A 26585-nucleotide genomic window follows, 5' to 3' on the forward strand; every position below is an offset into this window, starting at 1 on the left:
ATACTAAGCTAACTGTCACTGATGGATGTCAAGGAAGTATTAGTCACAACAGACCGACTTAGTAACTAAACAGCACAAATAAATATCCTTACTAAGAAATTCTATGTGCTTTATTGACAATTTATCAAATAAGAAAACGATTTTACCTTACTTCCGGCTCTACGGACAGTTGACTTTTTTCCCCGTGGAAAGTTAGAGAATTCCAAGACGTGACGTGATTGGTCGATGCATAAAGTCTAGGAAACAACAGAATTTGGAAACAATATTTGGGGGTTTTTAAGAGTGTATGAACATATTAAAGATTATACCGTGTAAATCAGCTGCGATGAAAAGAAAGAGCTCTGAAGACACAACAAAAAGTTGGGCTACGATACGGTAAACCTGCTACATTTCTATTAATGTCTGAGACGTTTGATTTCAAGATTGATCTTAAGAAATGCAATAATTTGTGACAAAGTGAGCGTCATATCTGCACTTTTTAAAGGAATTGGGCATTAAAATTAGTCAAGTAGCAATTCAGTTTAGTTTTTTAATATATAGCTATGTTAGAATTTAAGGAAATACACTCCAATTAGATCATATTCAAAATATAGTGCACTCAAATTCAGCTCATAAAGTTTTAAGGCCAGGCAACTGCAAAACCTGAATTTCCGGTTTCCTATAATTCGTTATTAAATGCTTTAACGGCTCAAATATTTATTCAATCATGTGAATAAAAAATATTGTTAAAACCAAAGCTGGAGCCTTTAGAAAGTTAATCTAAAAAATGTAATTTAGAAACTGTTTAACTTGCATAGTGGTTCTGAACTCTTCTAACCATTGTCATTTTAATGCATTTCCTTACAGTGAGATGATTCCTAAAGGAGGAAGTAACTTCTGAAAGTTTGACAAAGGAAAATTGAGCCATCTTCATAAAGTTCATGTATTTTTCTGTAGCTTGTCAGGAACCAGTTTAAGTTTAGATGCAAATATTTCCTGTCAGTTTGCCTAGATTCTGTACACTCTTCCTCATAGTCATAATGTGCTTTAACAGTTAATTAGCATAAGTTTTGACTAGCCAACCATTTCAAAACAGGAATTTGTTGATGTAAACCTTTTGTTTGCTTGTTTGGTGTTTTTTTTTGTTTGTTTGTTTTTTTACCAAATTATATTTAATTGACATGAAATTCGATCAAGATCCCAGCAAATAAGGTCAACTTATAGAACTGGAGCCATCATTTGTCTTCCTTAGTAAAAAAAAAAGTATTAATGTTTTACATTTACTGTGTTACCTGAGACATAAAGGCTACATGAGATTAAGCAGCTGAAAATGTAAGACATTTTGAAGGCTGGATGTGTTGAGAAAAACAGAAGTGGCCAGCCTTTTAAATAACTTGAGACTTGTAATGTTTTACAAAGTATGAACTTTGTGGTCCGGTTTGCACCACTGTAACATTTCCTCTGTTATTGATTAACAATAATTCCCCATTGGACTGACCGTCACGACATTTTGCTGTCATAAGAAGTGGGCAGATGAGGAGAACTGTGGAGAAGCTGCTAAGGTTGCAGGTATCCACATGTCTGCATTACCTAAACAAAGCCTCCGCCTCCTCTTTGTTGTTGATCTGATGAACACAGAAGGTGTCGGGTGACTTTAGCGAGCCGACGCCGCCCACCGCCTTTAACACACCCACCTGAGCAGAACCGGACAAGCTGGATCTCACCCGCTCAACCACACCTGGTTAACTGTTTTCACTTTTTATCCCAGGGCTAAAAAAAATACCAGCACAATGCATATTATAAAGTATTGTGCACATGAGATGACCTTGATAGCTAATAATAGATTTCTGTGAGGCATGTAAGATGACTACAAACTAAGAGCAGGAAGATGTTAATTTAAAAAAAATGAATTGGGAACATTCTCATATGTTGAGATGAACGTCAGACCAGAGCCAGCTCTTTTCAGTCCATCGCTCGTCACATCTTTTCAACTCTGTGATATAATTTTCTGCGGGTCTGACTGACACCCAGGCTTTATGATTCCCACCTCAAAACAATAAATTTCTTGTCATTTATAATTTTAAAATAGTGTATTTAAAAAATATTTAATTGCATGACCCTATTGTCATTTGAGGGCAGAACCAAGAATGAAATATTGAAAATGCACTATGAACGACAGGAGGAAAAAAAATAGGATTAATTTGAAATAAAACAGACGTTGCAAGTTTTTGACACCTGTGCTCTTCTGTTCTTAATACAATTAAACTAATAAGACTGTCCATCTGAGTGGGTTTATATTTGATGTAACTTTTATAAAAAACTTTTTTTTTTACATATTTGTTGAGACGGAATAGTATGAGACAGATAATGTGTGAAAAAATCTGCCTTTTCCTACTGCTAATTAGAAAAAAAAACAATCAGAGCCAGGAGGGGGTCTTAGCGCTGTCAATCATGCCAGTGTGTGCTACTTCAATGTTGCCAGATAAACTGTTTTTCTGTAACAGTGAGCTGTTTCTCCACCATTAGTGCATTCCGCAGCGTGTTCACAAGGTTGATTGATAGCGTTAAGACCCTCCTCTTTGCTCTGATTGGCTGCTTTTGGTCAGGAGCGGTGCACTTCTTCAGACAACAAAGCAGTAGGGAGAAGGTGGAGGAGCTGAATTTTATTACAGATTATCTGTCTCATATTATTTTGTCACTAAATAGTGAAAGTATTAACAAACATGTAAAAAAACATGTTTTTATTTATTTATTTTTTAAAATATAAGTTACATACATCAACTTGTACACCTCTGTACACCTCTTCCCCCCAGGCCTCCCTCACCCCTTGGTGGCGCCACTGTCGGCCCCATGCAACCTTGCTCCGCCCCTGCTGTATTCCATGTACAAATACAAGGAGTTTTATTTGAAAAAAAAAAAAATCTGAATTATGCATTTAATCTTGTGGGGTTTCTGTGTTTTCAACTTCGGGACTGGCCCACTCAAAAAACACCTAAAGAAGCTCCGTGGGGCTCCGTGGGGCTCCACCCACACACGTCAGACCAGACCTTCCACAGGTGTCACAACCTGGTTATTTCCACTGTATCAGCTGAGGGAGAACAGGGTGATTCCCAAAACGACGCGCTTGTCTGAATCGACCTCTTATTAGATCCAGCGTGTCGGTGGAGCCGCGGAAAGTTCCCTGAAGTTCGCCGGGAAGAGAGAGAGGGAGAGAGATAGAGAGGGAGAGAGGCGGGGGGAAGCGGAGGAGTGAGCGAGGAGGAGCTCCGGGACTTCCACCGCCGATCTGCGGGCTCCGTGCGGACTCTGTGCGGGCTCTGAGGTCTGGGATGTCGGCCGTGAAGGCTCTGCAGCAGTGGTGCCGGATCCAGTGTGAGGGCTACCGGGATGTGTCCATCACCAACATGACCACGTCCTTCAGGGACGGCTTGGCTTTCTGCGCCCTCATCCACAAACACAGACCAGACCTGATGTAAGTATAGCGGCTGTGAAAGCAGGAACCGCGGCGAGGTCTGCCGTGTGAGTCCGGAGCTTTAAAACGCAGGGGAGGATCTGTTTGCGCTTTGTTTTATTATCTTTTTACTGCTCAGGCTCTATCAGCGGTTTTATTTTCATTCAGTTTTATGATGGATTCAATAAGAAGGCATGTGCGAGAGAACAAACCTCATCCGCGTGGGTCTGTGGAGGAGAAGTTTGGAGAAAAAGTTGAGCCGTGGACTCCGTGGAGCTCATGGTTGAACGGGACTGATCTGGTGAAAGAGCCGATGAAAACTTCACTATCAGTATAACTTTGTGAGAGTAATAGTTAGATATTACAAATGTTAAATGTTTAACAAAAATGCACATCAGTAGAATATAAATGAAAAGCTGATTTCAGTAATTCGATTCAAACACTGGAATATGCCAAACTTAAATTCTTTACAGTGATATAAGTCTATTTTTATTCATTTTGATGATTTGGATTATTTCTAATTGTAATTGTCAGTCAATTTGAATACCACATGAAACCAAAACTAAATCACTGATGGGTAGTTGACAAGAAGCAAAGGCCAGGGTGCTGCATCTAAGCATATTATTGGAAAGTTGAGTGAAAGGAAGAAAGTATGGTGAAGGGAAACTCAGGATTCAGGGAGATCAAAATGGTGTAGACTGCAGTTGTGGCCACTACTTAAAGAGTCATTTGTGCAAAACAAGGACCAGTCAAGTAGAGTTCATGTACTGTACAGTACATAGTAATACTTTTCAATTACTGACAAATCTGTAGTAAAATGATGTTTTTTTTGTTGGTTTTCCTTGTCATGAAAACGTAGATCTTTAGATGCACAAGAACTCTTGATGCTGTTCAGAATAGAAATATTTGTGGATAAACTTGGTGTTGAACTTTGTCAGCAAAATGATCAGATTACATGTATATGTATGTTTTTTTTAAAACCTATGTGTAAGAATAAGTCATTTGTTCCCATTTTACTCAACTTTACAGTTCCATTGTCTGTTCTTATCAGTGCTTCATCTGTAAAAGTTGCTTTTTAGACCAAGTAAAAGCTTCTGTGAAATGTTCGAGAAGGGGTTGAGAAATGCAGGATCATTTCTCAACAGTTCCAGAAAGCAGGAAGAAGATTTATTTATAAATCTGCCTTAGTGGAAGCAAAATGTAACTTCTGTAGTGTCTCTCTCTCGCATTCTTTTCTCATGTTTATCTTTGGAGAAGAAGGGGGAAAAAAAAAGTCAGCTCTTGCTTCTGAAGACATTTTTCAAAACAAGCAGCTTTCATTAGGGCAGAAATATGTAAATATTGTCCTTGGTGATGCCAGAGTATCGCCGGGACATGAGTAAACTCGATATGAGCTCATTCTCTGATTAATTACTTAGCTATTACAAAGCCTTTACTTATCACATATTGAACCTTGGCCGGCTTCCACCTTCGTTTTTTCTTCCTTGACGTGTTTCTTTTACGGCAGCGTCGTATCAGACGGAGATAAAAACTGCTCTCAGTGTGTTCTCCATCCCAGCCTCCACCAGCCGCCAGACCGCAGAATTGCAGCACGTTTTAATTTTAGTCGTGTTTCTGGAGCTCTAAGCGGTGGTTAAATGCGCTGCTGGAGTTGCTCAACAACGGGGCCGTATGATTTCTGCAGACTGAGCCTTGTGTTGGTTTCAGTTTTGGATGCATGGGATCAGTGACAGAGCAGACATACATCTAGTCTGACTCACTCGTACTGTCATGTCATGGCGAAGAGAGGGAACTATGCATGACTAAAGAACACATGCCACTGCTCCAAAACTAATAAAGGTAGCTGGGGAAGTTTGAGCTCATGTTTCTTTCTTCTTCTCCTTTTTTAAAAAATGTTTTTTTTTTATTTCTCTGTTGCAGCAATTTTGATTCGCTGAAGAAGGAAGATGTCTACGACAACAACAAGCTGGTAAGATGTTATAAGGTTTTTTAGCTCTGGCTAACAAGTTTTTATCATAAATATTCTGTCTTGTTTTTCATTACATTTGGGTGAGTCCCAGCAAGTGCTGTTGCAGCACAATAATGGTTTTGTTTTGGAAGTCCAAGCTGAGAACAATTGTGGGAAGAAATGATCTACTGCGTGTCATAAAGGATGGCCCAATGTTTCGTACACAAAGGGAGATAATAAAGGAAGCACTGTAGCTCTCAGACTGTTTCAACAGCTCTTATCCAGGCTGCCTGTTTGATACTTTTCCTGTCATTTCACTCACTTAGGAACATACTTAGCAAAAACGACTGTCAGAAAATTCCTAGAAGAATTATTTGGGTTTCTAAATAGGGAGTCTGGCTCAGTATCGGAGGATGGATGTGTGGCACAGATTCTCCTGTTCAAAGATATTTTTACTCTTTGTTTTGGACCAACAGTCTGTTAGGTTTTTTTTTTAGTCACTTATCATTGTGTTTTGTTTTTCTTTGTGTTCCTATTGAAACATTGTTGCCTGATTTAACTTCTCCAGTTGATTTAATTTTAGCTGACTCACTGCTAATCCTGGTGTTCTGTCGCATCGCTAACAATTTCTTAAAGGGGCAGCATTACGTAAACCTTTTTGAGCTTTACGTTATTGTGATACGTTGTTTTAGCCATATAGTCCAGTCCAAATCTGGACGATGTCTGGACGACAAATGGATGATGAAACAAAGGTGTGTGTTTTGTTGAGTGACTCTGCCCACATTAAAATGTACAGTTTTGTCAATCTGATTCCAGCTGCATTTATTTGTTTAATTATGAATGAGGGGAAAAAAACGGGAAATGAAGAAAGGTATGCATTATGAGAAACGTCTGCTATACTCGGAGTGAAGCGGAGTCATTGCAAGGTTTTTCCAGAAACTCGGTAACCAGTTTGGTGAAAGACTGACTCCACTGAGCATTTTTAGAAAGTGGCAGGGCAAGTAAACGACAAAGTGAGTTTTGAAAGGCTCTGCTAATGATCTGATTTCTGATTAAGTCATGTATCTGGTGGTCACTGGCAGGCCTCGGCTCGTTTTGTTTCCATTGAACTGCTGAGTGAGAGTCAACGCTGGAGTTGCCAAACTGCTCCCCGCCGCCTTTCGTTCTGCATGAGCTGTGAAAAAACAGGCTCTGAGATGTTTTCAATACCAGGCGTGCAAGAACAAATTTCTGAAGATGAGAAAGCATGATCACTTTTCTACTGATATTTAAACTTATAATAATATTTTTTGCCGCACCGAGGCCTAAGAAAGCCAAAAACTCTTACACAAAGCCAGATAGCCACCTCTTTATTACTTTATCAGTTGTCTGGTTTTGTTTAGCAACAAAAAATGACATCGTTTTTGATGTTTTGTTGATTAAACATCTTTTTTTTTCCTCTTTTCCATTTCCAGGCCTTTAAAGTTGCAGAAGAACAACTGGGCATTCCGGCTCTGCTGGATGCGGAAGACATGGTGGCTCTCAGGGTTCCTGACCGCCTCAGTATCTTGACGTATGTCTCTCAGTACTACAACTACTTCCATGGACGCTCCCCTAGTGAGTTCTAACCCTGCTTCATTACCTCAATCTACGTTTTTGTCCGGCTTTTCTCATGTAATTCGTTTACTTCTGCGTTCAGTTGGCGGCATGGCGGGTATAAAGCGTCCGGCGGAGGGCACCAACGACGAACCTTCAGGGAAGAAGAACCAGGCGGTGACTGCCATGGTGTTTCCAGGCTCTAAACCCAGCAGGGAGAACAGTCCTCCCCGCTCTGCCAATGTTACGAAGCCGTCTCCGTCGCCTAAACAGATCAGAAATTCAACGCAGGTAAAGACACTTTCAGGCTGCATTTGGAACTCGCAGGCTGGATGATTTTTTTTTCGCTTATTTTGAGAAGTATTCACTCACAAAATGCGAAATTGTATGTGAAATCTATTGTAACAATGACATAAACGACTGCAGATGAAAGATTCTTCATGTTGCCGTTGTCATCAGAAGGCCTGTCACAATAACCAATTTTGCCAGACGATAGACTGTCCCAGTCGTTATCGCGATTAATGATTATATTGTTGACCATTTTCATGTAATATGGAGGTAATAATGGCATGATAACAATGCATTTTCAGAGATCAATGAACTTTAGATTCTGATGAACATCTAAACTGGAAGACATTTTGAAATATTCAATATAAACAAAACAACAGAAACAACAACTAAAAAATAAGTTGTAACGCCACTGTAAACAAATTTGACTTTAACAAATGGCTAGTACCAGAATGAAGACTTTTAACATCCAGTTTTTATTAGAAAGAGAGAAACAATAAATCATACAGATGGAAATGATTGAGCTTGTTTTATCATGCAATTTATTTATTTATTGCGACAAGCCTAATCGTCATCTAGAACAAAAATGAATTTCCCCCAAAAAAGTAGATGTCCTCATTGCTGTCTTCAAAGAAGTTCCTCAGTAACTATTGTCTTCTTTGTCTTTCAGGAGCATCATGTTGAGAAATCTCAAGCAGGAACTTTAAGCAACAAATGTGTGTTGTGTAACAAACACGTTCACCTGGTGCAGCGACAGCTAGTGGAGGGAAAGCTCTATCACAGGAACTGTGCGAGGTAAGGACACCAATGGGAGAATGGATTCCTGCAATAAATAATATAATAATATAAAGCTTGATGAAATGGAAGAAATAATTTGGAAGTCTGGAAATGAGGTTGAATTGCTGTGCATTTTAAGTGTAGATTAGGAAAATTCTTCAACATATTTAATTATCTGCAGTGCCAGATGTATTTGATTGGACTCAGAAGACACATTGAAGTTGAAGTTCCTCATTTCGGTTTCAAAACCTCTGGGATTTTCTCATATTTGTTTTTAGCAAAGAACGATGCTACAAACTTATTTTAATTCAACTTTAATGTCTTCATTGAATTTAAGTCCAGTCTTTGACTAGGCCAGTTGAAAACCTTCATTTATTTTTATTTTTATTTTGTGCCATTCAGAGGTGGAGCTGTCTGGATCATTGTCCAGACTGCAAACCTCAAGTATGTTTGAACTATTCTTTTTTGAAATGCTGTGTTAGTTTGACTTCAGAAATAACTGGCTTGGTGTTTGGGAACATTTTTATCCAGTCGTTTAAAACTTCAACAGAGTCCATGTCTGGAGGAAATAATTGCTTCACAATAGCCGAAGGTCCAGGCGCTCTGCACCTATCTGTACAAAGCAAAGTGTAGAGGGTTGTTTTTTTTAACCACGCTAATTTGCATTTTTTGATGTTAAAATTTGATGCTCTGAAGCATTTATTTGTGACCACAAAAGTAAAAACAGAAGAATTTTGCACGACCAGTTAAAAAAAATATCATCTATTAAAACCACGTTTTCTTTCCTGCATTTCAGGTCTCTTTCGACGAACACGAGCTCCCTGTTTCGCGATCTTCCCACAAACACCCACATTTCCAAATTCAGTCCCCAACCCGAACCCGTTAAACCCGCCACAGTGGCTCCGGCTAAAACACCGTCCAGACTTGGGCCGACGTGGGCGACGGAGAAGCCCGGCTCTCCTCCGAACGGCTCCAGCTCGTTTTCTGCTTCACCTGTCTCAGCTCCTGCTTCTGTTGTTAAGGAAACCCCGAAGGTACCCGTGTCCAAACCGTCTACCTTTACGACAGGCGTCAGCACCAACCCCACGGCCGCTCCCCGGACCTCCGTCACCGCGGCCAAAACGTTTGAGTCAAAGATGAAGTTTTTACAATCGGATGACAGTGCCAACCACGAGGAGAAAAAGACGTCAGTCTTTCGTACAACTGTGAATAAAGGCCAGACCACAAACGGCAAGGGGCAGGACGTGTTGCCGGGTCAGACTGTAACCATGGTTGTCAATGTTAAAGATGTGGACAAAGGGGGTGCAGCTAAAACAATTGCCGCGGGTAGCAAGGCGAGTACAAATGCTAAAGAGTACGACGATAAGACGAGAGCAACAGCAGCAGCTTTCATCTCCAAGAAACTTCCTGAGGAGAACAACAACAACAACAGCAGCAAGCCATCGTGGACAAACGTAGCGCTCCGAAAAACTGACAAGTAAGCCTGATCAGAACGGAAGAATTATCCTTAACGCTACAGTATGTAACTTTGTCTAAAACATGTCTTTTACATATTTGTTAAAACTAGCAAAGTTTGCATTAACAGTAAAATTGCGCAATTGAAATTAGGAAAATAAATCCACCCTATGGAAACAAGACAATTTTGGAAAAAAAAACTCACGATTTTCAATAAAAAGTTTTTGGACTACGATGAGGTGAATTTTCAGCCGTATAAAAAACATTTTTCTCATTACAAGTCACATGATCAACAGCCAGATGTCACTACTGGCGAAAACCACAAAGAAGAAGACAGGAAGTAGAAACTGGATGATGGTTTGTTTTTGCTCTCACAGCATCACACAGTTTATAAAAAGGTTGTGTGTCATTCCAACCTGTTGAAGCCATAACTCCTCTGTAAAATGGCTGTCTACAATTTCCCAAAACTTTGCATATGTAAACGCTCCCAAGTTTAAAGAGCTTGTTGCTTCAACGATTGAATAAGACGCCGACATCTCCTCTGATTGGCTGAATTATGAATACATCTGATGTATTCATAATTCTCATGTAACTGTCTACATCCGTCGCTGACATGATTTAGTGTGAATAAGCTTATTCATGTTTGATTTTAATAGTATTTCTTATTTTAATGGAAACACCTCAATTGCAAAATTGTGTTTTTTTTTTTACATTAGCAGAAAATAGACAAAGGTTTGCACACATTTGTAATGGAAACAGCTCCTGTCAGTATAACATGAGACGAACTGTGAAAAGTTTGCCTTCTGCTCGAGGTACTATTGCCATCTGAAGAAATGCACAGCTCCCAGTCACAAACAACCAAACAGAGCTTGGAGGAGGGTGTTGGTGCTGTCAATCATGATCGTGTACCTGCTGCTCAATGTTCTAACGGAACTGTAACTCACCGTTAAAGGAAAACCGTTTATCCACGTCATCGGTGGCCATGCTACCTAGCTTTAGCATTCATGGCAGGCTCCGTTGTGGTGAACCAGCTTTAACGTAGCAAAGAGAGGAGGAAGTTGTAAGCGGCTTGTAGGCAAGGTTGATCGACAGCACTAAGACCCTCCTCCTGCTTCTGATTGGCTGTTTCTGACAGAGTGGTGTATTTCTTCAGATGGCAGAGGAGCTCTCGTTCTTTTTTTCACAGATTATCTGTCTTATACTTTACTGTCACAATTTAGTGACAATTTTAACAAATATGTAAAACAAACTTTTTTTTAAAAAAGTTGCAAACTTTAACTCTTTGCCATGTCTGACTTCTTGTGATAAAGAGTGAATTTGAGTGAGTTTAATTTGTTGTGTTCAGACCTCTGGAGGAGACGCCAAAGAAGACTGAAACGGGGGGTGTCCGGGGGAAGGTGAAGCTGAAAGCAGACCTGTCTCTCCTGGCGGATCTGCAGACTCCAGAGCCTGACAAGTCTTCAGCCGGTCGGTGCGGAGGAGCAGACAAGACTCCAGACAGGGGAGGCCTGAAACCTCCCCAAACCTCCCACAACACATCAGGTTAAACACACTCTTTCAAGGAGTTATTATCTCATCTGACATGGCAGTCTGAAGGTTTTATTCAGGTGTGGAATGTATCTTATTCATTTAATATCACAATGTAAATAACTAAATCTTTGAGAGGGGATTTTTTTGTGACAGAAATATAAAGGGAGTAAAGTGACACTTAGACTCAGCAATGTCTCTAGTTGAAGAGTTTTCTGCAGCATTACTTTCTACGACGGAGTATTAGGGCCAGGATAAGAAAATAAAAATAAATGAAATTATAAAATTAAGTCAAAAAATTGTGAGAATAAAGTCCTAGTATTATAGTACTGTTGCTGAACTTGAAATAAGATGAAACAAATTTACAAGTATGTTTTCAGCATGATACAGGAGCTTCCATCCATCCATCCATTTTCTTTACACCCTTGTCCCTTACTGGGGTCAGGAGAGAGGCGGGATATACCCTGGACAGGTCGCCAGTCTGTTGCAGGATACAGGAGCTTGTTTGTAGTAAATAATTCTTATTATTGATGAAAAAGTCCTTGTTCCACTGGCAGATTATTTCACTTATGGGGAGACATTTTTCCAGTGTTATAAGTGAAATAATCCTTCAGTGGAACTAGTACTTTTTCATCAATATTAAGGAATTATTGACTTAATACAGGGTCCTATATCTTGCTGAAAAGTTACTTGTAAGTTAGTTTAGTCTTTTTTTCAAAAGAAGTTAGTTTTAAAACCAACTTACAATTTTCAAAGTTTGACCAAGAATACTTGATCTGATTTTGTGTTCCTGCACTGTAAACACAGTGAACATTTTTATTTTTTTAATAAGGCAAGCAAAAAAAAAAAAGGAAAACTTAACCGGCTGAAGTGTCTCCAATTAGTTGCCTACAGGGCCATCTGCTGGTTACATTTGGATAAGGCACCATATTTCATGCCCTACCTCTCAGCCACTAACCAGTGTACATGCATGTCATTGAAACAAAAATCAATTAATTTAGAAAAGAATAAATATAATGCATAAGTAAATCCATTGCACTGACCTAAGGCAAGATGAGAATCCAAATAATAACCAATAAAATGATTAACTTGTCAGGGGGACGTTGGTTGGTCATGTGTGAAATCATCCACTTAGTACTTTTTTCCCCCTCTAGGCTACATGATTTTAAGCCCATGAAGTGGCTGCATCATTAACCTGGCTGTGAGTAAAACGAAGCTTCAGACGCTTCATTGGTCCATTAAAAAATAAATAAATAAAATTTGTTGAGTTCTGGATTATTCCAGAAGGTTTAACGTCCTTTATCTCAGAGCAGCTTTAAATGCCTGCTTGTGACGGCTGTTCTGTCAGAACAGACGGTTACATCAACGTTTCAAATGTCTGGAGTTTTATTTTGAAGAACCTTTATCCCTCTGGTAACTAAATCAGCCTTACGCCACACAATGTGTGATAGCTACAACACTGTTCTTGATTCTGGAATTATTTGGACTCCAAATTTACTTCTTTTGATTGCTGGCACCAAGTTTAATTACTTGTTTCCTGACTATTACCCAGAATGCATTTTTTTCCCCTTTTCTTCAAGATCGCATTAGTGTCAAAATATTTGTTTTTAATTCAAAAATGTATTACTGATAGAATAAGTGATTCTTTATTTATTTTGGTTTTTTGTTATACATTTTACATAAATTCCAAATATTCTGTGTATGTACAGGCCCTAAACATTTTTAAATGATATTATGGACTTGAAACCTTCATATACTGGTAAATGACATGTTTACACTGCAAAAATACAAAATATTATCAAGTATTTTTGGTGTAGTTTCTAGTAAAAATATGTTGGGGTTCACCCAACCCTTAGACAAAACTGAATAATAAGTAACTTTTCGGTGAAATATAAGAGCTTGTTTTAAGTCAGTGATTCCTTAATAATCTGGCAATGGAAAAGTACCAGTTCCACTGGCAGATTGTTTATTAGTATAAGATGGGGAAAAAATTTTATTATAAGGGAAATAATCTGCCAGTGGAACTGGTACTGATATTTGGGAATTACTGACTTAAAATAAGCTCCTATATTTTGCTTGTAAGTCAATTTTGTCTTATTTCAAGTATTCAAAGATATTTGTACTAGAAACTAGACCAGAATTACTTGGTAAATTTTTTTTTTTTTTGCAGTTTAGTGAAGGAAGATGACCAGAGGAGTTAAAATAAAACACATATTTGATGTTTTTTGTTTGTTTGTTTTTATACTTTTTTTTTTTTTTTGCAGCATCAGAAAATGAGTCTCCTGGAGCCTGGAGGTCAAAGCTGAAGCCTATCTCCAAAGAAGCAAAGTAAGCCATTCTATTAACTAACATTTAAATTATTATTTTTTAATCGGCTTGTTTTTATCTTTTTGTTAACATCTGTCCACTAGTGACTCCCTTCCTTTCTGTTCGAACAGCAGGGAGTGTTTGTACATAGGTGTCCTCTCAGCATACTGACATGGAGCCTTAATTGTTGGAGATCTTTCTTCCCTCCTCATGTCTTGTCCGTCCCTCCTGTCCCTCCATCCGTCCTCCTGCAGGACGCCTGAACCCGCTGCTCGGCCAAATGGCCCAGCCGTCATTTGTGGTCGCCGCGCTCCGTCTCTCCCCTTCCGCCCCAAATGGCGTCAGGACGGAGCGGAGTTCTCCGCGGTGCAGCATATGCTCCTTCCAAAGAATTCTCTCTCCTTTTCCTTCACCTTTCATAAATCAAAACTCAGAAATCCTGTGGCAGAATCGGGGTGGATTGAAGGAGATGAAATGAGGTTGATTAAATGCTCGGTTTCTTTGCCTAATTTTAATCTTGTCTGTTCAGACCAGCAGGTCTTCCTCAGTCTTCGCCTAAACCGTACAGCAATGGAGCGACGAGGACTTCAGAGCCCTCTGCTGGGCCTCCGGCGGTCAGCGCCATCATTTCTGTGTCAAAGGGTAACGGCGACATCAGCTGCACTGGGATTTCAGTTTTTTTCGTTTGTTAAAGAAGTTGAGAATAATCAATGTTGCATTCACATTTTGAATTTGATCTCTAATCAGAATCTCAGAACGGGCCGAAAGAGCAAATTCCCAACGCCGCCAAGTCCGAGTCAAAGAATGCTAAGGTATGAGGCTTAAGAATTAGGCCTGTCGCAGTAATTAGTAAATCACTTCATCGCATGACAAATTAAAACAAACTCAATCATATCCATTTGCATGATTTATTGTTTTTCTCCTTTCTCTCTTTCTATCAAAAACGCTCACGTATGCGAACATCTGCAGACGAAGCCTGGCTACATCCCCAAAGAGGACATGATCCGGGAGCTGAAGGAGATTGAAGAAAACCTAAACGAACTGGAGAGGAGAGGAGTGGAGCTGGAGTTGAGGCTGCGCAAGAGTGAGGAAGGTGAGCCAGCGACTCCCAGAATGCTCGTCTGGAGGGAAATGTAAGGGGAGGGAGTGCGCCTCTGATCGGACGTGTGTCTGTTGTGCCGACAGAGGGCAGCGACGACGACGAAGACGAGCTCATGGTCGAGTGGTTCACCTTGATCAGAAACAAGCAGGTAGCCATGCGTCGTGAGTCAGAGCTCGTGTATATGTGAGTACACTCACACAGACACGTGTGCATGCACACACACACACGCACACACACACGGGTTAGGAAAAAGGGGTTTTCAGTAATTAGCGGAACAGACTTGTGGCCAGAAGGTCGACAGTTTGAGGTCCCAGTGTCCTCCCTCCTCTATCCCACAGCGAGGAACAAGGCAGCTGAAGCCCCCCACTGGCCACGCTGAACAAACAGTAGCTGGAATCAGGATGTCGTTCAGAAAAACAAATTTACGACCTTGGACGTACTGGGTGTCATCGAAAACTCTATAAACTAAAAAGTACTTTGTTGTAATCTCTTAAAAAACAAAAAACACATCAAACAATTGTTGATAGCAGATCCAAAATCCACATTTAACACAGTCTGTTGTATCGTAGCTTTGAAAGGATCATAGTAGAGGAATATATTTTTACCAGGGTGTCGACACATCCTTAAAGGGGCAGTACGTAACTTACAGAAACATGTTTCTTCCATATTAAAACTGTTGCCATGTCATCACAGTGTAAGAGATAATCTGTGGAAAAAAAGAATAAACTCCTCCACCACTTCAGTCTGCAAAACTGTGCCACAAACCTGGTCAAAACAAGGGGGAGGGTCTTAGCGCTGTCAACCAACCTCAGTATACAAATGGCGGAGAAACAACCTACTGTTCCAGGAAAACCGTTTATCCACCGACATCGGTGGTCGTGCTAACTAGCATTTGTAGCAGTCTGTGTAGATAGTGCAGCAGAGAGGGAGTGACCAGGTGCAGATTCATCACAGACCCCAGAAATTTAACCTGTTGCAAAGTTTGATAGCAGGAACATTTTTCAACTTGCCTATAGGGGCAATTTGGAGGTGTGTGCGGTTCTCCCCAGGTCATGGTGCATGGTGGAAATTTTTTTTCTTTGATAAAGAGTGTTAATTACATGCTACATTAAGCATTATTATGCTTGGTTAGATGGTTTTTGTTGTGGACAGATGATAAACCATCCACATTTGGCTAATTTATGACATCATGATGCATTTTCACTGTCGTGCAGGGAGGCTAACTGTTTGAATCCAAGATAACCCAGTAAATGTTGCCATACCGACTTAATATAAAAATGAAGTAGGTAAGGCAGAACTTATCTACGACAAACTAACTAAATTAAGGTTGTTTAAATTACAGCAGTTCATAATAGCTTCTGATTCAAGGCAGATCAAGCTAGAAATTCTTTGCAATTTGTTTTAAATGAGCTTGTTTATTTTTGTTTGTTTCCTTTTCTTGTGTCTGCAGAGGACGAACTCAAGATCTGGAAGAAGAGCAGCCCAGTGTGGAGCAGGAGCTCAGGAGGCTGATGGATAAACCAGGTGAGTTCTGTAGAGGAGCAATCTCAGCGAAAAAAAACCCAGAGTTCTGCGGCGCGACTGAAATACTGTCGTGTTTCCAGAACATTTAAAAACGTTCCGGGACAGACAGAGGGAAAAGCAGCTCATGGACAAACTCATAGAGATCGTCAACGATAGAAACGCCATCATAGAAGGTCTGGATGAGGACAGGCTCAGGTATGTGCTCCTTTTATCTTTTTCTTTTTTAAAGCTACGGTATGGATCTGATGTAAACCACAGAGCTCTGAATATGATAATCATGTAGAATCCTCATATTTCTCCTTACACTACACAAACGGAGTGTTTCCACACACACTCATTCTAAACTTGTTTGCTCTTTGTGCTTGTTTTTTTTTCTACAGGGAGGAAGAGGAGGATGAGGAGCTAAACAAGATGATGATGAATTTCAGTGAGTGTCTCCACCACCCCCTCTCTCCATTATGCTCATTATTAATCGAAACCTCGTTGTCGCTGTGATTTTAGTTGGCGTCAGAGTGAACAGATTTCAGGTTTAGCTGAAGTGGATAGAACTTGGGGAAAAGTTTGTCTTCGTGAACTTACGGTGCATTTTTAACTAGTGTTGCCTGGTGATGTTTTCAGCTAATTTGATTTAATGTCTGCTAATGGAAAATGGAATCAAACGTTAGAAAAGAAAAAAGAAAAAAAAAAAAGCTTTTCCCGCATCTTTGTTAGACAAAATGGTTAATGCGGCCGGTTAATTTGACCCTTTTGAAAACACTGTTGGTCATTTGCAATTCATGATCGGGAACCCGGAGCGGAATGTTGTGAAGATTTATTGAAACTCGGTGAAAGGTCGGCAACTAAACGTGGAACGTGGGCTAAAGATTAGCCATTTTGCTTTAATGTATTCATGAAGTTCATGACAAACTTTCAGTAGTTTTTTTTTCTTTACTCTGTTTAAAGGCCTGTTTTGATTTTGTTTTTCTCTTTCCCTCCCAGATATAAAGAAGGACAAAATCAAGAGAAAGTCTCAGAAATTCAGACTGTTCAGCTGGGGAAGCAAGAAGGACGCATGAAACCGACACCACCTTGTTTTCACAAGCTGCTTCCTCTGATCACTGTCAATTCCTGGGGTGACATCGATACTGTGTGTGTGTGTGTGTGTGTGTGTGTGTGTGTGTGCGTGTGTGCGTAGAAAAGAGAGAAAGACCCACCGTTGTCAGTGATGAGATTTACTTCAGTACTCCAGTTGTTTAGTTTTAATCTTGTTCTTGTCTTCTCCTGTTCACTTTATGCCCCAACATTCTCAGCTAGCAGATGTTAGCTAACATCCAACAGGTATTTCCTTACTTGCATAATGTATTCAATACTGTATGTATTCTCTAATGCATAATGGGTGGGTAAAAAACAAAAAAACAAAACAAGATGTAATTCTGAGTTATTTTGCTCAGACTCTACAAAAAGATTGTCATTAGAAGAAATTATGACCAGGAATTTCTGTGCTTTATCTTTAGGAACGCCACAGTTACTGGCACCCTGGTGAAAATGTTTACGAACAACTTATGCTAGCATGTTCACATCAAGACACACCTTGTTGCAGTTCCCTTAGCACTAGCGCTGGAGATTGAGCATGAATTTTGAGATTTCTCATTTACCTAATGTGCGAGTTTTGGTCAGCTGCTGTTTTCATTTGGCTGTTTCCTGCCTTTCCTAAATCGCCTTTTCACTTATATTTCCCATTTTTAACAATGGCAAATAGAAATTGGGGGTCATATTTACAGTCCACTTAACGTTTGCTGGACAATCTGATCAATTTAACCAATGGTACTATTATTAAAAGAGTGCTTCAGTTAAATTTGTGTTTTTTAAACAGGTAAAAGTGCTAAATATTATGGCAAATCCTAATGTTTGATTTGGCATGGTTTGAATAAATGTTCTCAAATGAGTTGTTTTAGTTTTAAGGTGGATTTTTTTTTTTATCTTGTGTGCCAGTAGTTCTGTGTATCTTTCGGTTTCAGGATAAAGACAACTTTTTTTTTCTTCCACCGGTTCAATTAAATCCTAATCAAGTTCAGATTTTTTTTTTTGTCATAAGTTTATTCCTGCACAGGGGTCATCGGCAGATAACTAATTTGCCGTAATTACACAGATTTGTTTCATCTTAAAACTATTCCAATCCCCAGAACAACCTATAGTGTTTCATGCCTTTTCTGAGGATTTAGCCTTTTGTCACGTTTCAGTTTGGTTGTTGTTGCTGTTGTACAAGTGCAAAGTAGATGACAGGATGTGCAGCGCTGTCTGCTGAATGGAAATGTTTAGTTTTGCTGGATAGTGCTTGAATGAAGTTTGATTTGTGGCAGAAGACTGCATGTGCTTTAGTTCTGCTAGCTGTTAGCTCTGAAACAGCTAGCAGATGTTAGCTAACATCTAACAGGAAGTTGGCTACCAGCATGCATATAGCTGATAACAGCCGACATCTGCCGTTAGTGCCCACAGAGGCACTAGCTAACATCTGCTGTTAGCTATTAGCAGCTGGTAGCTAACACGCAACACACATCTGCTATTAGCAGATGTTACGTGTTACCTAACAGCTAACATCTGCTGCTAGCTAACATCTAACAGCGTGTTAGATCTGCTTCTAGCAGATGTTAGCCTTCAAAGGGAAGGCACTAAGAGAGCTAGCTCCTGCGTTTTAAGTTATTGACTTTTCGTAGTTTCTACTTTGTTGAACTTATAATGGTATGTAAAGGCTGGTCATGTGGAAAATCATCCGGTTTGTTGTTAAATTCCTCTATAAATGAAATATTTATAATCTTTTTGGAATGATAGCCATCCAAATAACAGTATAATCTAAAAATTTTCTTGCCATGTAAAAAGAAAATGAATAAAAATTCAGTCTGTCTGCTACGTTATTGCTGCTGCATTAAGAAAATGACTGGTTTGTCTCATGTGACCTTTATGTGTAATTACATGTATTTCATTAATGAGTCAGGAGAGCACCAGATGCGGTTCACATTGGACCTCAATATGTGTATGTTTGTAATATTTTTATTCTGTATTAAATGTATATGGCCATAAATAATGTTTTTGTTTGTTTTATTTTTAAAACAGCAAACATTGGTTTATTTCTTCAGGTCGACCAAACTAAATTAGATGTTAAGCTAAATTGATGTTTAAAAAATTGACTTGGACATTTTTAAAATAATGTTCATTTCATTTGTATAATGTATAATATTATAAGTATAATATTGAGTTGAATAACACACTGTGAAGTATAAATATAAACAACTAGGATAAGTTTCAAAAAATTTATTTTTTTTAAGTTTTAAATACATTAATATATAATATCAGACACTATATTTATCCCAATTTCGCCTGTCCTGTAACTTACAAGTAAAAAGATAACTTGAACATAAATCGTAATCTATTATGTTAATTTGGTTTTGATTTTATTTTCCCAAATTTTGAAAGAGGAAGATAAATGTCTGTGCTGCACATGCAGTGTCTCCAACCACTAGGAGGCAGCATGTGACTTTATGAAACCAATACAGTCAGAGCGCTGACACTTTGGTTAAAGAACAGACTGGTGGTCAATCTCATAATCTGAGTGACGAAGTGTTTTTGGGATTAGTAGTGAATTCATTTTGGATTTTGTTTTTATTCCCTAGACACACTTCCTAGCGTTCAAATATTCCCATATATTTCAAAATATAAAAATTGAAACATAGAAGGAAAACAATGATAAAATAATATTGTATTATTGGGAAAATCTTAAAATCCTCCATTAAATCTCACTCAAACAATAATCAGAATGTTATTATTGGTGTACTCTTAAAAAAAGGTTGCCGTGCACTTTTATTAAAACAGATCCAATCATCTTATCTCACACACTCAAAAATATAATGAACAGCATGAAACCACACACTGCAGAAACAAAACCTTACCAGGTATTTTTGGCCTAGTTTCTACTGCAAATATCTTAGTACACTTGAAGCAATACACAGCTAACTTTCAAATAGCCTTTCAACAAGATATAGGAACTTGCTGTAAGTCAGTAATTAATGTTATTTTACTTATGGAGAAAAAATGCCTTATTATAAATGAACTCATCTGCCAATGAAACTAGTAATTTTTCATCAATATTACGGAATTTTTGACGTAAAACAAGCTCCTATGTCATGCTGAAAAGTTACTTGTAAGTTATTTTTGTCTTATTTCAAGTGTAATAAGAAAATGCACTAGAAACCAGACCAAAAATACTTGGTAAGTTATTGCTTTGTTGCAGTGCAGACAGTACACCGGTTGGATGTTACTGTGTTTTAGGGTTGTAGCTGTAAGTTCTGGATCCTTTTTTGTCTCTTCTCAAAAACTTTGCATCAAGCTCGTCCTCGTCAAAATTCAAAAAGCCACAGGTGAAGTTTTGCAGGTGTTAAACAAACACTGCATTGCAAAGCTGACGGCAACCAGACGCAGCAATGAATCATTTTCTGCTAAAGTTGAGTTATTCTCCAACAGGAGAGGGGGTCCGGGGTGGGGGGAGAATGCAACAAAATCGGGGAAAAAAGAGCAAGGAAATGGGCTTTTAGGTTCTCCTTGACTTGTTTCATTTTTTTTAGTGTGAAAACACAAAACAGTGTAATCTTCCTCTAAAGGCAACATCTGTTCCTGTTGTTATGTGTGAAAATGTTTGTTGATTCCTCCCTCAAAGCGTGATAAAATGTTCCATCGCTGCGCAGCTGTGTGTCTGAATCAATCATGTCTCAGTTTAACTTGGGAACATGTTTATCTTTGAGGGGAGAAAATGTGCCTTGAAGTCGACTCAGTGAGGTACAGTCGTAATGTCGGGAGACTCCCGTTTAAACTCAGAGCAGCGTGCTTTTAAAGTGCAGCGCTGGGAAATTGGAGAGTAAACGGCTCTCTGCACGTGTAGAGGAGTCCTGGTTAAACTGGAAAAAGAGTCTGCTGGTGTGAAAAAAGAGGCTTCACCAAGGTAGAGTTGTATATTTTAAATAACTAATAGAGAAGGAGAAAAATGAGTTTTTCTTGTTTTTTTTTTTTTTTTTAGTACAATTGCCAAACTTACACAAAGCAGAGGCTCTGTGGAGCCATCAGTTTCTAAAGCTCTCAGCAGTAATGACCTTATAAAGTTGAGTGTGATAAAAAAATAAAAATTGTTGGCAATCCTCCTGAATGTGATTCCTTCACACAGAAGGTGGATCATGATCTGTGTTTATATTGTTGTGATTCAGTCGAACTTTCAGAGTTATCAAAAACATTAGCTTCATCTTAATCTTTATCTTGCATGTTAGACCCGGACCCAACCTATCAGCTGAAGGAAGTGTACCGTTTGATTATTTCCCAAATATTAGACATCCTTCTAAAATAATAGCGTAAGTCTCTTTTTATATTGCCAAAAGATGATTTAGGTAAAAAAAAAAAAAAAAGCTTTAAGCAAAGACGAATATAAACAGTTTCGCACCCTGAGCTTTCTAAGGTAGCTGTAGGTAAATCTTTACTTCAACCGTCTCTTGATCAACATTTTTTTTTTCATTTATTTATTTCGAATATGATAGAAGTATAAAATCAAACACAAGAATGAGGAATACAAAAGACATATTTTTGTACCACAATAATCTTAACATGGTTGAAAAGGAGCAGGAATAAATAAGAAACTTACAAACTTCTACCCCATAAACTCAAACAATTTTTTCAGATGGACCGTCATTATTAAATACTACTACTAATAATTTAAAAAAAACAAACAGGTTAATTAATTGTCCATTTTATCTGGGTTTACACATCTAAATATATACATCCATACCAACACACTCATATGTGTTAGCCTCAATTTACATGTACACATTGGTGCTATCTCTCACTTATATTTCTATGTTTTGTGAAAATGACCTCCTAATATTTCCTTTTAAATTGTATTAAATTTTGATTTTGTTTTAACTCCTCACTTAACTTGTTCCGTAATTTTACACCATGAATTGAAACACAAGCTAATAAATTAACTCATGTTAATAAAGATTAAATAATATATTTAATCTTCTCTTCCTATTTAAAATTCTTGAGAAATTAGTTGTTAATCAAGTGCGTGAGGATCTAAAAGCTGAAGACCTGCGTGAACCATCAGAGCTTCGCTCAGTTTCCAGAGCTCATCGTAGCACCGAATCAGCACTTCTGAAAGTTTCAAATGCTGCTCTCTTGGGTTCAGATAATGTCTGTTCTTGTCCTGCTGGAGCTCAGTGCTGCTTTTGACACAAGTTTAAATCAGGAAACGATCAAAGTTCTGTCGTCTTCTAATCACGTCATTTTGTGAAATGTTACCCTATTTCAAAAACGTTCTCGCAGAGAAATCATAAATGTTTCGTTTGATGACTACAAATTGGAAATAAAATGATTTTTTTCTTTGACGGACAACAAAAAAACTCCAACCCAACCTCTGCTCCAAACTAGAACATTGTCGGCCCCTCTTCGGTTTTTCTCTTTTTGCGGGGGATCAATAAATAACTTATTGGTGTTTTACCATCACCACCAGGTATGAAGTGCTTTAGCCTTTGAGTTGCACCACAGCAGCACAACTGAAACACCCAGGAGAAGAATATCAGCTTGTTATGAGTATAAAGGAGGCTGGTATCGCGCCTGATATAAATCTATTTATTTATGTCACATGGACTTATATAAAGTTTTATGCATTTTCTTTTCATATATTTGTTTTTCTTCTTTAGATATTAGGTTGACTTAGAATGATTCCAAATAATGTACAGGAATAACCCGGTGATGTTACATGTCAATCATCTGGGAGGGCCAATCAGATGACAAGGGGGGTACTGCCCCCCCGAGCCCCCCTCTGGCTCCGCCACTGAGGATTACACAACAGTTTAACACATTTCCTGCAGATATATTTGGTATTTTCCACGCTTAATGCCACTCAGCAGAGGTTCGCTGGTTAACGAATTCAACATGAAGACAGGCGAATATTACACAAGCCTAGTTTATGAACTTTACCCAGTGCTAACATTAGCTAGCACAATATGCTACCGGGGATCGCGGCAGACAAAATACGTCGTAAGTTGTGTAAGATTTCTTCTTTGAAACAGGGAGGACACTTTAGTAGCTGCTAAACGGTGTAATGTTGTGAAGATTACTTACCTTCACATTCTGTGTCCCGTCACTGAAGCCCTGCAGTTCGGGACACAGTTCTGAGAGTCATCCGCTTTAGTCAGCGCCAACCAATCAGAACACGTTTTACACTGCTCGTCCTCAAGCCCCGCCCCGGATGTTCATGTGAGATTCCCAAGCAGCGCATAGAACAGACGCTCCAGTTCGGGTTGCCGCCGGTCCGTGTTGAACCGACGGGACGCGATTTGTTCCGTCCTCTACTAATGTGGATGTGTAACAATAAAGAAGGTCCCCAGTACTTTATACAGTAATCTGCCCCAGTCATTGTTTCACTCACCGTGTTGGTGTTGCCATATTGTGCCCAACTGCTTTCTGGGTAACAGACCAACCGCCTCTGCGGCCATGAGGCGTCTATCCTGAGCCGATTGGAAGATGGCGACCGGACCAGTCGCTGTGTGATACAGCCGAGTCACAGATTTCAACTTTCACTCCTTCTTGCCAACACAGTGCTCTCTTTTGATCCGGGAATGTCTGTTACTTTACTTCTATTTTTTTGTTCTGTGTTCAACCTGATCAGGAGTGCTAGGACTGCGATCAAGGTCGAGAAAAGGCTGACAGTTAGCTAGCTAACCTCTGAGTTCAACGGTCATCTTCCAGATCCTAGCGTGGATCTGCGATGCAACGGTCGGAGCACGGCTTTAAAAGGAAAGAAAAGGGGGAATCTAAAACTAAAGCTACAGACTTGCACAAAGACACGATGTCATCGGCTGCAGCTAGTGGTCCCCGAATTTGCTCCCCATCTGATCCAGCTGCAGGTTTCCCTGCCTCCGATCACAGCTATGTTGGTTCCCTGGACCGACAGAGCCCCGATCTGTCTCCTCTACTGGATTCTGACCCAGACACTCCTGCTAAACCAGAGGAGAAGAAACTAAACGGTGACTTGTCTCTCTGTCAATTGCAAGACAACATCGCTAAGATAATTAATGATCGCTCTGATAAATTAGAAAATATGGTCAGCCGCAACACCGTTAGCATCGATAATTAATAACAATTTCTCTAGAAATTGGGAACTCTTTAAATTTGAAGTTACAGAATATTTCAGAGAGTTTGGTGCCTCTCTGTCTAAATCCAGGAGAGACGAAGAAACAAATGTCATATCCAGAATAACGGAAATTACTCAAATTTTACCTGGAAATTTAACTGAAAATGACTTAAAGGAGTTAGCCATTCAACAAAATAAATTAAATGAAATATACAGAAGGAAAGCAGAGGGGGCTTTTGTGAGATCGAGAAGGAAATGGCTGGAGGAACAAAACACTTCGTATTTCTTTCAATTAGAAGAACCGTGGTCGATTCAATTCAGTTCAAAAACTTAACAACTTTATCACTGATGATCCCCGAACAATAGCAAAGTATTGCTCTGCTTTTTACAGTGAGTTGTATGAATCACGATATAATAAATCTGAATCTGAACATTTCTTTGCACATCTTAGTGAAACTAAATCAACTATTGATGACCAAAGGAATATCTGTGATCGTCCCTCATCTCCTGCTGAAGTCCTGTCTGCCATCAAGCACCTAAAACTCAACAAACCTCCAGGAGTTGATAACTTCAGAGTTCTGCATCTGAAGTTATCAGAACAACTGGCCTCGTTCCTCCACCGGCTGTTTGCAGGATGCATCCATAACCAAACTCTTCCTCTGTGTCAAGGCCTTCTGACATTAATGCCCAAACCTAAAAAAGACCCTTCTGATTGATAATTGGCGTCCAATCTGCCTTCTTAATAACGACTATAAAATACTAGCTCCAATTTTTGCGACGAGGATGAAAAGTGTTCTTAACTTTATAATTGATGAAACTCAAAATGGTTTCATGACACAAAGACATTTAGCTAACAACATCAGGCTGGTGTTGGATCTGATTGACTGCAGATTTGTGCCATGATGATTTGTGCCTTATATTATTTTTAGATTTCCGTAAAGCCTTTGACACCATTGGACATAATTTTATTTTTCAATCATTAGAGAAATTTGGTTTTGGCCCTTACTTTTGTGCTGCAATCCAAACCATGTATAAAAATGCTAATTGTTCAGTCCAGCTTCATACTGGTACGTCTCCCAGATTGGATCTAAAGCCAGGAGTCAGGCAAGGTTGCCCAGTTTCCCCAAACCTCTTTGTGATCTGCTCTCAATTACTTTCAGAGTTCATTAAACTCAACCATTAGAAAGTTATCGATGCTGCTGATAAAAAGATAATTAGTCAACTAGCCGACGATACCACTTTATTTTTAAAAGATGCTTCTCAGGTTCTTTAGCAAAATAGTTGAGAAATGTTCCAGAGTCTCTGGACCTTAACATTAATAAATGTGAACTTTTAGCCCTTAAAAATTGTAACACATCCTCCATTTATAATATTCCTGTAAAAGAATCGGTCACCTATCTCGGCATAATGATCAACAAAGATCAAAATTCTAGAAGTGCTCTGAACTTTAACCCTATTATAGAAAATGTACAAAAGAAACTAAATTCTTAGCTTCAAAGAGAGATTTATCAATTCAAGGAATAATTTTGTTAGCAAAAGCAGAAGGCATCTCCCGTTTAACTTATCCAGCTTTGTCTCTTTCTGTAAATAAACAAACAACTGACATCATTGATAAAATGCTTTATAGATTTATATGGAAAAATAGGATTCATTATATCAGGAAGTCAGTCTTGATGAACTCATTTGAACTTGGTGGCATCAATTTTCTTGATTGTGCCTTAAATAATACATTCAAAATAAACTGGATTAAACAGTTTCTTAAAAATCCATCCTCAATCTGGAATTTTATACCTAACTTTTTATTCTCAGAACTTGGTGGCCTTAAATTTATTCTCCTTTGCAACTACAAAATTGAGAAACTACCCATAAAACTATCTAACTTCCACAAACAAATGCTTCTTTCCTGGTCTCTAATTTACAAGCAGAATTTTTCACCCCATCGATATTATATTTGGAACAATGGAGACATTCTGTACAAACATAAATCTTTATTCTTGGAATATTGGTTTGAACATGGAATCGTCTTGGTTCAGCAGCTTTTTGGTCCTGATGGTGTCTTAATGTCTTTTTCTGAACTTCTAGAAAGTTTTGGTTTCCGTACCACCAAAGGAATATGCGCTTGTTTTTGATGCCATCCCGTCTGGTGTTATAATGCTTCTTAAATATTCTGTAACTTCTGTTCCGACTCCACCAGGTCTAGACCCTGCTGTCACTAATGTTGGTCAAATCTGAACAACCGTGATGTTCCAGCCTTATTCCAGAAGGACTCTGTTCCTAATGTTTTATCTCTTATTGGAATAACTTTGCCCCCAACCTGACCTGGAAAAAATCTGGTTTATTCCATCTAAATATTTCATTATTAATGAGATCAAAGAAGTGTCTTTTAAGATAATCCATCGTTTTTATCCCTGCAAGTTTTTCCTTCAACGATACAAAAAAGACACAAATTGTTCATTCTGAAAACTCTATGAAGAAGATCTGCCACTTATTCTGGTCGTGCTAT

At 38.8% G+C, this 26585-nt stretch overlaps 1 protein-coding gene across 2 annotated transcripts; it reads left to right on the forward strand.

Annotated features, from left to right (window-relative positions):
• The first annotated feature begins 2920 nt into the window (after window positions 1-2920).
• On the forward strand, window positions 2921-18994 carry micall2b (mical-like 2b). 2 transcript variants are annotated; one of them, XM_081597376.1, is made up of 16 exons: window positions 2921-3451; window positions 5351-5399; window positions 6833-6974; window positions 7057-7244; window positions 7912-8036; window positions 8815-9495; window positions 10819-11015; window positions 13271-13328; window positions 13837-13949; window positions 14055-14119; window positions 14277-14400; window positions 14493-14592; window positions 15860-15933; window positions 16014-16128; window positions 16314-16360; window positions 16912-18994. In XM_081597376.1, exons 1-16 carry the CDS (start codon window positions 3309-3311, stop codon window positions 16986-16988), a joined length of 2298 nt encoding a protein of 765 aa, XP_081453502.1. In that variant the 5' UTR covers window positions 2921-3308; the 3' UTR covers window positions 16989-18994. The 2 variants fall into 2 exon arrangements, with proteins under 2 accessions (XP_081453502.1, XP_008434791.2); XM_008436569.3 differs by having other exon boundaries at window positions 2923-3451; window positions 13265-13328.
• The last annotated feature ends 7591 nt before the right edge of the window (window positions 18995-26585 follow it).

Source organism: Poecilia reticulata, chromosome 1 (genome assembly GCF_904066995.2).
Source record: "Poecilia reticulata chromosome 1, P_reticulata-male-v2, whole genome shotgun sequence".
NCBI lineage: Eukaryota > Metazoa > Chordata > Actinopteri > Cyprinodontiformes > Poeciliidae > Poecilia > Poecilia reticulata.

What these genes read in the sequence shown, in the direction of transcription:
- micall2b (XM_008436569.3), top strand. Translation starts at nt 3,309, where the DNA reads ATGTCGGCCGTGAAGGCTCTGCAGCAGTGGTGCCGGATCCAGTGTGAG. An exon ending in TCTACGACAACAACAAGCTG is followed by an intron (nt 5,400 to 6,832) that starts GTAAGATGTTAT and finishes TTCCATTTCCAG; the next exon opens with GCCTTTAAAGTTGCAGAAGA. An exon ending in TATCACAGGAACTGTGCGAG is followed by an intron (nt 8,037 to 8,814) that starts GTAAGGACACCA and finishes CCTGCATTTCAG; the next exon opens with GTCTCTTTCGACGAACACGA.